The sequence below is a fragment of the Echinops telfairi genome, unplaced genomic scaffold (assembly GCF_000313985.2).
Source record: "Echinops telfairi isolate 266 unplaced genomic scaffold, ASM31398v2 ScPeMD7_7424;HRSCAF=8462, whole genome shotgun sequence".
NCBI classification, from domain to species: Eukaryota; Metazoa; Chordata; class Mammalia; order Afrosoricida; family Tenrecidae; genus Echinops; species Echinops telfairi.
In genome coordinates this window covers 25,902,352-25,914,592 of record NW_022111324.1, presented here as the reverse complement: position 1 = coordinate 25,914,592, position 12,241 = coordinate 25,902,352, and the positions used below count along the sequence as shown (strand labels likewise).

Genomic DNA, 12,241 nt, shown 5'->3' with positions numbered 1-12,241 from the left:
GGGTCAGATCAGGCGCAATTCCCACACTGTGTTCCTGGTGTTGTCCCCCGCAGGGCCATGGGCCAGTGAGGAGCATCTCGTCTCATAGTGGGGTTGGCCATGTGAATACCCGGGTTACTATTGATACATTTCTTGGTTAGAAATGTCATCAATGATATTTGAAGGGGAAAGAAGGAGCATGGAGAAAACGTTAACATTTCTATTTATGCCCTTCTACAACATAAGAATTTTTCTTAACAGGAGTGTGTACTACTTTTAAAATGGAAAATCTAGTTGACAAAACTCAATATTCAACAACCACAATGACCCCCCAGCCAAAACACCCTATCTCATTTCCTTCCTTATGCAGGAAACCACAGAATATAAGGATTTGGATGAGAATTTGCGTGATGCTGAAACAATTGTTTGGCTGACAGTTTTCTTCCTCCCAACGACAAGCCAATTCAACAATAGATTTTTAAGAGACAAGCTATAATTATAAATAAAACAAAAATAAGAGAGGAGCTCTAAAGATCATTCAGATGCGGATTACAGTGTCCACTGCCCTACAGTCTGAAGCACGTGACACAACATGGGCCAAGGGTCATGTCTATGCACACTCCCCAAGCACCAACACATGGGGACTGTTAACATGTATCATCCTCCTCCTCCTCATTCTCAGGGCCACCGACCACGAGCAGCTTCCTACAGACCTAAGACCAAGCCCTGTATTTCAGACATATTTCCACATTGAATCCTCACAACAACCCTGTAGGATTCCTGGCCAATTGATTCTTTACTGGAATTATACAAAACCATAAAAATGTGGAGAAAAAAGTGAAGGTGGCAAATAGTAACTGAAATCCATAAACAAATTAATCTAGCTTTATGACATCTCCTCCGAACACTTAGGTTTTTATGAGATTTCTTCTCCCACACCCCACTCCCACCCCCCAGAATTAGGCCTGAAAAGTCTCCAGACTAATGTCCATGCCATTTGTTCCAGCAGTGTTTTCTCTTCTCCTGGCTAACGCAGCCCCCGACACCCCGCTCCGCATGCCAACTGAGGGGGCTTCCATGCCTCGTGTCTCACTCAGCAAGCCACCCTGCATCACTGCAACGCTCAGCAACTTCAGATGCTTACCTGTCCAGTAGCAGTTCCAGGACTTCTTTAGTGGAGGCAAAACCTCTGTATGTCGACAGGAAGATGCTGATATAGGTGAAGTCATTGTCCCCAAAAGCCGTCAGCAGGTTCTCCACCAGCTTCTCCAAGGTGCCGGCTTTTATGGTCCTGATCTTACAGGTCTCATACTGACTGACTGTGTGCCCTGGAGGCAGCTGGTCCCCTTCAACCTGCACAATAAATCAAGGGTCACCGTCAGGAGGAAAGAATCCCTAATGTAACGTGGAAACTGCTCAAATAGTTGAGAGCCACAGGCCATAGGCTATATACTGTTTACTCTGACTTTTTTTTTTTGGAAGTCATGTAAGGCAATGCTCTCCCCCTGTGAGTGAGGTGGTGGTGATGGTGATAAACGGTGTCAGTGTGGAAGCGGGGCCAGGGGATAGGAAGGGGGATTCTCACTTTCTAGAAGTAGAGGTATTCTTCACAAGTGATTACAGCTCACTTACTCTACTATCAGTAGGCAGGTGGTTGGCATATTTTCTATGGTCCCAGGACTGGATTTAGTAATATTATCAATTATTCGCTCTTGATCCTTGGTGAGTTTTCAAATTCACTCTCACAGACAGCCTACAATGAGGGGCTGGAGCTGACTCACATCAGCTTGGGAGAGCAACTGACAAATGGTTTTGAAACTCTGTGAGCCAGCTGAGGTCCTATGGAGAGCGAGGAATCAGCCACGGGGGGAGTATTTGCTCCACAGAAATCGGAAGCACTAAAAATGAGGGGCCTCCCCCCTCCTTCACGAGTCTCCTGCTGACATTTACATGGGCATTTACAAGGGCATCTCTGACTGGTTTAGTTTCTGTGCATCCTTCAGTCCATGAGCGTGCATTCTGACTCAATATCATGACCGTCAACAGAGGTGACCGAGAAGCGGCTCTACCAAGCAGCACTGGACTAATCCCTGGGGAGTAATGGGACAGGGAGTGGGATGTATGCCACCCCCCACCCTCGGGTGCTTGCAATAAGAAGACATTTGCTTGTGAAAAGTAGCATCACAAAAGACTGAAGACAGATCTGCACAGGTTGGATGAGCCCTTTTGGCACATGGTTAGAACAGTCCCCTGCTAACTATAAGGTGGGTTGGAATTTATTGCCCATCCAAAGGGACAGGTTTAATTTTAGCCAATAGACATAAACCATAAAAAAGAATTGATTGGTGATAAAAATCGGTAAAGCATAAAATGTGACGATGGATAATAAAATCTAAGGGAAATATACATGTGCCTGACATTCTGCAGTAAATCTGCTCCTAACAAATTAGACAGAGATGCAATTTTCAAAGTTTACTAGTCCTTTGTAGGCACAAGGGAAGCAGCCATATTGAGGCAAGCCCTGTAATGAAGCTCTTTCTAAAGCAGGTAATTATCCCAAGTGACACAAAGCAATCGCCTGGTAGTTTCTCGGTATGGTAAGTTTGCCTTGGTTTGTATCAGATTTTCTTAGTTTCAGGGATCAGACATGTGAACATTTATAAAGAGGGGCAAAGAAGAGATGACCGACTCTCTCAATGATGCCCTTGTGCTTATTGTGGGGTATGTTTGCGTTTTTGTCACCTCACCTGCCACAAGTTACACCAACCGGGGAGTAAGCAACAGGTATACTTGGATAAGACCGATGTGGCAGCAACTGGCTTAGAAAGGGCAGGTGAAACAGCTTAGTGCAACAAGCTATTGATGTTAATATCACGTAGGAGGTGGTGTGGTTTCTTCACTGAATTTCTGAAAGCTTTTTTGAATGTACTAGGAGCATGATCTAGTTCAGGCAAAATAGCAAATGTTTCTTTCAGCTTCTTAGATGTCTTGACTCAGATCAGGGCCTAAAAAGTATTTTTTATCAGTTTATAAGTAGTTTTAAGACAGGCTTAATAGTACCCAACTATCTCCCAGCAGCTTCAAATTACCTGTAACCAGAAACAGTAATGAAAAGGAGATGGCTTTAAATTCTAATTATATTTTTAATTACTTAGCAGAGAGCTGTCCTAAATGTGAACTGCAAAACAATAGCTCCTATTAAAATAAGGAACTTTGTGTGGTCACGTGTGTGAACTAGGTGGATGACAGAGTCAAAGACATTTCTTTACTGCAGAATTTCTTACACCTTAATACGCGAATGTGAACATTTCATAATGAAGTGCTATGAGATGCTCAGACAGGGACGTAGAAACAGATAGAGCCCCTTTTAGTCTCAAAGGATGTTGAAGAACTTAAAAATGAACACACTTTCAGAAAATGCTTAATAATACATCAATCATCATGATACATTTAAATTTTAATTCAGATTTACCATTTCAAAATAAAATTAAAAGATTATCAAATATAATTTCATTTTTTTCTTCAAGCATATGCATGACTTTAATCTCGTTCTTAATGTAAAAATTTAGGAACACAATGAATTTTTACAGTGTCACTTCAAAGACGTAGGCAAAGTAATCATCAATCAGGATGATATTAAAAAGAACTTGTTAAATATATATACATATATACACACACAAATCTGTAAAAAGTTAAATAGTTTATTATATATATGTTTAAATATATAGTTAAATGTGTACATACATATGCTTCAATGTCAAATACTAGAAATATAATGAAAAAGATAGCTTCCTAATCTTTTGGGATATTCAGGGTCTGCTTCTAAATCTACCTTACTTATCTTGTGATAATTAATGTCAGGGTTCCCTTACAAATAATTTTGCAGTTTTATGATCCTCGTTTTACTAAATTTTACTTACACCAGCTCCACTCCACTTTCAAAATAAATCTTTTGTTACTGGAAGTAATGACTATTTCGGCAGACCTTGGGGCTTAAAACCATGACCTCTTGGCAAGGTCAACTGGCATAGCATGGTCCACAAAGACAATGTTCTCAGTCCTACTCGGATGAGTAGCAACTGGGTTTGTAAAAGCTTTTGAATAGTCATCCAAGGTAAAACTATCAATCGCTCTGCATCTGGAGGAAAGGCGAGTGAAGAAAATCAAAGACATGGAAGCAATCGGTCCATGAACTAACGAACCACAAAAAGGTCAGTCTCTACCACCCCCAGAGCAGAACAACTAGATGGTGCCGGTTCACCACGCCAGCTGTTCTGAAAGAGGCCACATTAGAAGGCCTGGATAGAGGAGGAGAAGGTGGTGGGACAAAACTCAAAAATCCTAAAGTAGCTGAGGACTATGGTTTGACAGAGATTGGTGGAACCCTAAGATTATGGCCCTGAGTCATCCTTCAGGTCTAGACCTGAGTTCACACATGCATGGCTTAATTTTCAGCCAAACAATACACAGGTCTCTAAGGGGAGCAAGAACACTAGTGCGGTATGCACACCTTAGAATAATCCACCGTTTGAGTCCAAAGCCATAGTAGTTTCTCAAGGGCAAAGTTCAGAAGAGTTGGGAGAGAAAGAGGAAAGGCAGGGAGGCGAGGTGGGATGCATGGTATTGCATGGAGGGGGCTGCAACGAATGAGATGGAGCAAAATGTGTACGAGTTGCTGAATATGAAACTGCTGTCCTGGGACAGGCACACACACACACACACACACACACACACACACCCCACACACCTAAATGGGTCCATAACTAAAATAGATATTAAGGATGCAATTGTTGGAAACTCCAAAAAGCACTGGCACAGACGACTTCACTGAGAGTTTTAGCAAATCTTCAGAGAAGAGTGAACACCAGCAGTTCAACGCCAAGTATTCCAGAGCACAGTAAAGGAAGAACTGCTTCCTCGTTAACTGTAAGAAGGCAGGATAGCCCTGACACCAAAATCACCCCAAAGAGGAAAATTAAAAACAAGTATCTTTCATGCATGCATAGAGGCACAAAAATTCCCAACAAAATTCTAGCCAAAATAATTCAATAGCTCATTTTGTTTAATAATACATCGTGATCAGGTGGAATTCATACCAGGGATTCAAGGGGTGTTCACATTTGAAAAGTAATCGATGTAATTCAGCAGCTAAATAAAATAAATGAAAAGAATCATGATCTCATACATAGAAGACCCCAGTGATTCCACAAGAAAATTACTGGAAATAATGGAAAGGTTCAGCAAAATGGTTGGGTACAAAATCAACATACAAAAAGCAGCTGGACTCCCCTGCATTAACAAGGAGAACTCCTAAAAGGAAACCAATAAAACAATACCATGTACAGCAGCTCCAGAAAGGACCTAGGAATACCTAGGAATAAATCTAACCAAGGATGTAAGCATCTTAAATAAGGAAATGTATAAACCACTACTGCAAGAACCCAACAGAGACCTACACAAATGGAAAAACATCCATGCTCATAGATTGAAGACTTAACACTGCGAAAATGTCAATACTACCCAAAGCAATTTAGAGATAAAATGCAACCCCAATCTAAATTCCAAAAACATGTTCTTTAATAAATACCAAAAACCAAACCCATTATTGTCCAGTTGATTCTAATTCATAGCAGCCTCATCGGACATAGCAGAACTGTTCCATAGCACGTCCAAAGCTCTGTCAATATTTTTTTAAATCGTTTTATTAGGGCTCATACAACTCTTATCACAATCCATACATACATCAATTGTGTAAAGCACATTTGTACATTCATTGCCCTCATCATTCTCAAAACATTTGTTCTCCATCCAAGCCCCTGGCATCAACATCTTCCTCCTACGAAGTGGCTGGTGGATTTGAACAGCTAATGTTTTGGTTATCAGCCCAATGTTCGCACAACGAGCCACCGAGCCTCCCCTACAAAATGGAAAAACTAATCTCAAACACTGTATAGAAAGGAAAGAGGACCCAAACAACTAAAGTATTATTGAAGAACAATAACAAAGTAGGAAAGTCTCAGAACCTATCCTATAGCCCCAGTAGTTAAAACAACCTTACACTAGCACAGTAGACACAGACTAAGGGAACAAAATTGAGGACCAGAACTAAATACATGCAGCTATGGACAAAGGGTCACTGTCCATTCAGTGGGGAAAGAGATAGTTCCTTTAACAAATGGTGCTGGCCAAACAGGATATCCATTTGTAGAAAAATCAAACAGGAGCCATACCTTATATCATATATAAAAATTAACTCAAAATGGATCAAAGATACAAATGTCAATCCTAACACTATAGAGTTCCTGGAAATCCATAGAGGGACAAAATTAGGAATCCTAACTTGTGGCATAAAAACCCTATTAAATATAACTAAACTGTATGGACAACAGAAGATAAGCCAGATAACTGTGACCTCCCAAAAATTAAATACCTGTGGCTCATCAAAAGATTTACAAAAAAATATAAGAAGAGAATCCACAGACTGAGAAAACATTCTTGGCAGCAACATATCTGAATAACACTCTAGTGAACAGTGTGCCTGTCTATTTTTTAGGATATATACCTAAGAGTGAAATGGCACCATACCAACTTCCATGATGGTGGTACTATTTTACCATTCTACCAGCAGTGTATAAGAATTCCAATGTGCCCATATCCTGTCAGCATTTGTTGTTTTCTGGTATGTTTTTTTATAAAAAATCAGGATTATTTACAATAGCAGAAAGATGGAGACCAGCCTAAATGGGCAATCAATAGTTGAAAAGATAAACAAAACGTGGTGTATACATACAATGGAATGCCATGCAGGATAAAAATTGTGATGAGCTTGCTAAACATCTTATAACGTGGGTGAACCTGCTGGATGATGCAGTGAACAGGTACTAATATCGGTGAAGGGAAAGGCAATTCAGCACACTGAGGAATTCAGTACAACATGACTGAGGTGATTGATGACACTGAGAGGTATGTAAAGTAAAGGTCAACCACACCAAAGTGTGTGTGTGTGTGTGTGTGTGTGTGTGTACACACACATATATTTCTTGCAACTACAGTTATAACAAGCAAACATTTGTGAAGGTTTACTTCACAAATGTTTAGATATAAATGTGGGAAGGCATGCAGGAGTATATGGATATGGATATGGATATATAGGCATAGTTTCAGGCATACACATGCATGCAGATATGCATATACAAATGCTCAGCACTATTCGGGAGAAAGATGAAGTACAGTCTCACAAGCCCATAGGGGCAGTTCTCCCCTGTCTATGTGAGTCAGAATTATCCGCATCTGCTACATATGTATGCTAGAGCCACAGGGACCAGTTTTGGAAACTTCTTAGACATATCCAAACACTTCATAGACCGAGTCATTGAGCTCGAAGGCTCCAGACCATAGTGTCGGGAGATATCTAGGTCAACTGGCTAAACAAAATTTGCAAATATGATGTTCTATAGCCTAGTTTGGTGATAGCATTGGGGGTCTTTAAAGTTTGCAAGTGGCCATCTACGTCACAACGATTAGTATCTCCCATTTGGAACAAAGGACAATAAAGGAAACAAACGAGTCAAGGAAGCAATTAGTCCATAGGACTAATGGCCTGCACAAAACACAGCCTTCTCTAGCTGAAGACCGGAAAAAGTAGAATGGTACCCAGCTGCCACCACTACCACTTAGACCAGCAGTTCTCCACGACCCTTTCACCGGGGTCGCCTAAGACCATCGGAAAACACATACATATTTCACAATATATAATTACATATTGCTTCGTGATTAATCACTATGATTTAATTATGCTTAATGATGTCCAATTTGTAACAATGAAAATACATCCTGCATATCAGATATTTACAGAATGATTCATAACAGTAGCAAAGTTACAGTTATGAAGGAGCAACGAAAATAATTTTATGGTTGGGGGGGTCACCGCAACATGAGGAACTATATTAAAGGGTCGCGGCATTAGGAAGGTTGAGAACCACTGCCTTAGACCAGGGACACATAGAAGTCCCTAGTTCAAATGGGAGACAAATGCAGCCAGAGACTCAAATCTATAAAGACATTAATCGATTTACTAGACTGATAGAGACTACTGACCAGCCCCCAAGACTACGCCCCCAGAACACTTTTCTAATCTGAAACATAAGCCACTGTCAGAAATCAGCCAAACTGACCTCTAAAATAAACAACAAAACCCTCGAGGGGTGTGCTTCTTAGAACAATGGAGCATGCTTGGCTGAAAGGGCAGAGATGAGAAGGGAAGGGGGGCAGAGAAACGGAGGGATGTAAACTGGGAAGTTGGGGGGCAAGAGGCAATCAGAAGAGTGCTGACACATTGTGGGGATCGCAGCCAACAAAGTGGGCAGAAACTGGTAAATGGGGAACCAGCTTGCTGTACAAAATTTCACCTAAAACACAAAATAATGCTCCACCCAGATCCCACCCTCACCCCAAAGACATGATGAAGTGGGTCCCTCTTCCTGCCAGAAAAGCCGATTTGTCTGGAAGCCAAGCTTTTCTCGTGGGAGTAAAATTATGTTACACATGAATCCCGTCGCTTCCTTTCATTCCTCCTTTTACTCGGGGCGGGGGGGTGGGGGGCAAGAACTCAGTGTGCATGCCCATAACTAACCTGAGCGTGCTTTGTGCCCCAAGGTCTGCATCTGTACCTTCAGAAGAACAGTATCAGAGTTAACAGCCAGCCAATACAACCCTCAGAACAATTCCATTTGTAAACATCCTACTGCCAATACAATGAACAAGCATCAATGAGGCTATCCTAAAATGATGTGTAGGAACGGCTCTGGTACCAAGCATCCTTCTCTCAAAACCCCCGATGTCTGTGAAGGTGTCAGAGCACTGCTTATTTAATTTGCTGACTTGCTAGGCACACCCAAGTACCCAGGAGCTGTGGTGGCATGGGGGGTGTGGGAGAGAGAGGAGGCAGTCTGCTGAGGACAGAGCTACAGCCTCAGACAGCCACAGATGCAGTTCTGCGCTGTCCTGGGGTCACGGTGGGTCAGACCCAACACAGTGGTAGTGAACCTGGTGGTTGTGCTTATTTTGTTTTCTTTATGGCAGAGAGGAGATGAGGTTTTCTGAAGATGAGTGATTTCCCCGTATTCAAACATCTCAGTGAAACAAGACACTGAAAACTCGTGCTTAAGTTTCTCCTGGAATTATTTTGAAATGAACTCGCACAAAGGGAGACTCACACAGGCCACGATGGCCAGGGCCAGCTTGGAGAAGAGGAGCATTTTTAAAGTTTCATGTTTGCAGTAAAGTGTTCAAGAGCGGCATACTTCTTTCTAAGGGCCTTTCTGGCCTCTTTTTGTTTGCAATGTCTCAACAACTCTGAATTAAAATCTTAAAGCCAGGGCAGCGAGGGCTCTTGGCAGGCAAGTGTTGAATAACACAGCCGTGGAGAGCCAGAGACATGGAGGGCTGGGCCTGCCCTGTGGGTTAGCACACTCACAGGAAACAGCGCAATCTGGAGTTAATCAGAACCCGGCGCTTTACTGACATGATCATCACACTGAGGCCACGAAAATGTTTCATGATTGTTCTGGGGGCCAATCTTGCTGCCATTAGAAGTCAGCTTTTTCTCAGAGGGCTTGTCTGATCCCTGTGGGGATAGTATCTCAAACTCTGCCCAAGTACCCTAGCTGTGGAAATTCCATAATTATCAATTTTGGCATGAGGGGGAGAGGAGAAAGAGTATGACGGATGAAATATGTCATATTTCAATTCTCTTTCCATCATAGAGAAATATGCTCTTTCACCTTCTAAAACATAAACTGTTAAAAACTTGGGTGGTTCTAATTTGAAAAAAAAATCCTTCAATCAAAAGAATATTTCAGTCATCTGATACGTTAACAGCACATTTGCAAATAAACCACCTCATTAGACTGGAGACAGTCCTTCTCAAAGTGGTTCTCAACCTGCGGGTTGCGACCCCTTTGGGGGTCGAACGACCCTTTCACAGGGGTCGCCTAAGACCTTATTTCTGATGGTCTTAAGAACCGAGGCACCTCTCCTCTATTGTCTCCAGGCGGGTCTGCCCACATGCAGATACGCTCATATATGGGGTCACCACAACATGAGGAATTGTATTAAAGGGTGGCAGCATTAGGAAGGTTGAGAACTGCTGCATTAATATATCAGATATCAGGCATCTTGGCCAGAGTAGCCGAACAAAGAATGAGTGCTATTCCAGTCTTGACTGCCTGCAACAATTGAGCCCCTATAGCCCAGGGGTGTACAGACTTTAAGAAGGTACATCTTGCTCTACTTCCATTAATTTCAAACACCAAGGGTGTATTTTGTACTCCCTCTTCAAATGTCCTATAGCCGCCCCCACCACCACCAACAGCTACTGTTCTGTAGTCGATCCCAGGAGATAAGCCACAAATAAGCGATCCTTATGGCTCCACATTACCCAAATGAAGAGATGAATTTCTTGGCCAGGCATAGAAGACTTGATTCTCCGAGTGAAAGGTGCACAGCACTGCAAAGCGCTGCAGCAAGGCTGTGCATGTGGCCACTGACTTAGAGGAGCCCTACAGGATGTGAGCTAGAGTCTCTACAGATCTACACACAGACCAGGGGCAGGAGACGCCACGCTCAGGGGGACCTTCTGCTTGGGGCGAACTTCTGCGTGAGATGAACTCACTATTTTGCTAGAGAAAATATGGGACACTCTGCTCAATCTGAATTTCAGATAAACAATGAATAATTTTTTTATATTAGTATGCCCCATGCAGTATTGGGAATCCATTCATACTAAAAAATAAATTATTATTCATTATTTATCTTAACATTCCTACTTAACTGGGAGTTGTGCGTTCTCATTTGGTCAGCCTGATGCTACCCAGATAAAGGGCTGCGACTGGATGTCTCTCTCATTTGCCTGTTCAGACCCACGGTAACATAATGGTACTATGTGCCAGGGACTGCGTGAGGAACGAGAGATGGACAGGTAAACTGCATACAGTCTGGTGCCCAGATTGTTCAGTGTGGTGGGTACAACAGACAGGAAGAAGCCATTATAATGCACTGTCAGCAAAATGGTGGCGAGACAGGCAGGGGCTCTTCGAAGCACCTGGAAGGACCCAAGGCATTGAGGCGTCCAAGAAGGCTTCTTGTGCAGGTTTGAAATGATGAGGGAGCGTGGGCAATGTTGAGCAGGATGCCACAAGCAGACAGACCAGAACAAAGGCATTAAGGGAAACGCTGTAGGTGGTGGGGAGCAGGGATGGAAGATGAGGGTACAGGGTATATGCCGAAGGGAATAAAACTTGGCAGCAGGGGACAACTGGATTATGGAGGACTTAGATGAAACATCAAGGTGTTGAGACTCCACTTCCTCTAGGAAAGGTGGAATCAGGGGTGCTTTTCAAAAGCATGGTCAGTGTGGAGAATAGATTTGATGGGGAAGGTTTTAAAGTTGGGAAAACCAATAGGAAGATTGTTGACACTCCAGGGAGCAAGTGTGAGTGTCTGATCAACTGGTGCAAGGGCGGGAGGGATGGGGAAGGTGGTGAGTGGAAAGGACAATAAATATTCAGGACAAAAATGGATAAGATTTAGAAATTAATTAGATGTAGAAGACAGAAAGGAAAAGTCTAAGTCAGGGATCTTGACCTTATTTATCGTGTGGATGGTTGGGTCAAAATGGTGCTACCCATGTGAAAAAAAACAAAGGGGAGGAAGCCAGTGATTGGGGGACAGAGGTCCTGAACTTCACTTTTAAAACACAGAACACGAAGTGTCTTTAGGACATTCCAATAGCCCAGTCCAACAGGTAAGTAGAAACTAAATATTTAGGAGAGGGCTCTAATTCTGTAGCAGTAATGCCAAGTAAATGGCTCACTCTTCCAGGCAGAGTGTGCTGAACAGAGAGAGGTCGACGAAGGAGGGCATCTGAGAGAATACCACAAGTAGAGGGTTCCAGGAATAAAGACACGAAGAAGAACGATCCCCTGGTTGCACAAAGGGGGAGGCAGTGGGCTAAAGGTTGACAGCTCAAACCTTGCAGCCACAGCGGGAGCGCACATTTAGGTTGTCTGACCCATAAAGAGAGATTCACAGCCTGAGGAACCAGACAGGGTCACTATGAATCAGACTAGACATGATGGTAGTGGGAATGGTTTTGGGGTTTGGGAAAGCCTTAAGAAGTGGTATTTGGAATTACATGAGAGTCCGACATGAAGAGGGGGAGGGGGCATGGGTGGAGGGAGAAACAGGGTGGGGAGAGACTGGG

General features: G+C 42.8%; 1 protein-coding gene across 2 annotated transcripts in view; it reads right to left on the bottom strand.

Moving 5' to 3' along the window:
- Positions 1–12,241, bottom strand: part of RGL1 (ral guanine nucleotide dissociation stimulator like 1) — a 362,525-nt gene that overhangs the window by 99,602 nt on the left and 250,682 nt on the right. For both annotated transcript variants that reach the window (XM_045297937.1, XM_004706678.4), the window contains one exon: positions 1,124–1,332. In XM_045297937.1, coding sequence (XP_045153872.1) covers positions 1,124–1,332 — 209 coding nt within the window. The remainder of the gene's footprint in view (positions 1–1,123; positions 1,333–12,241) is intronic.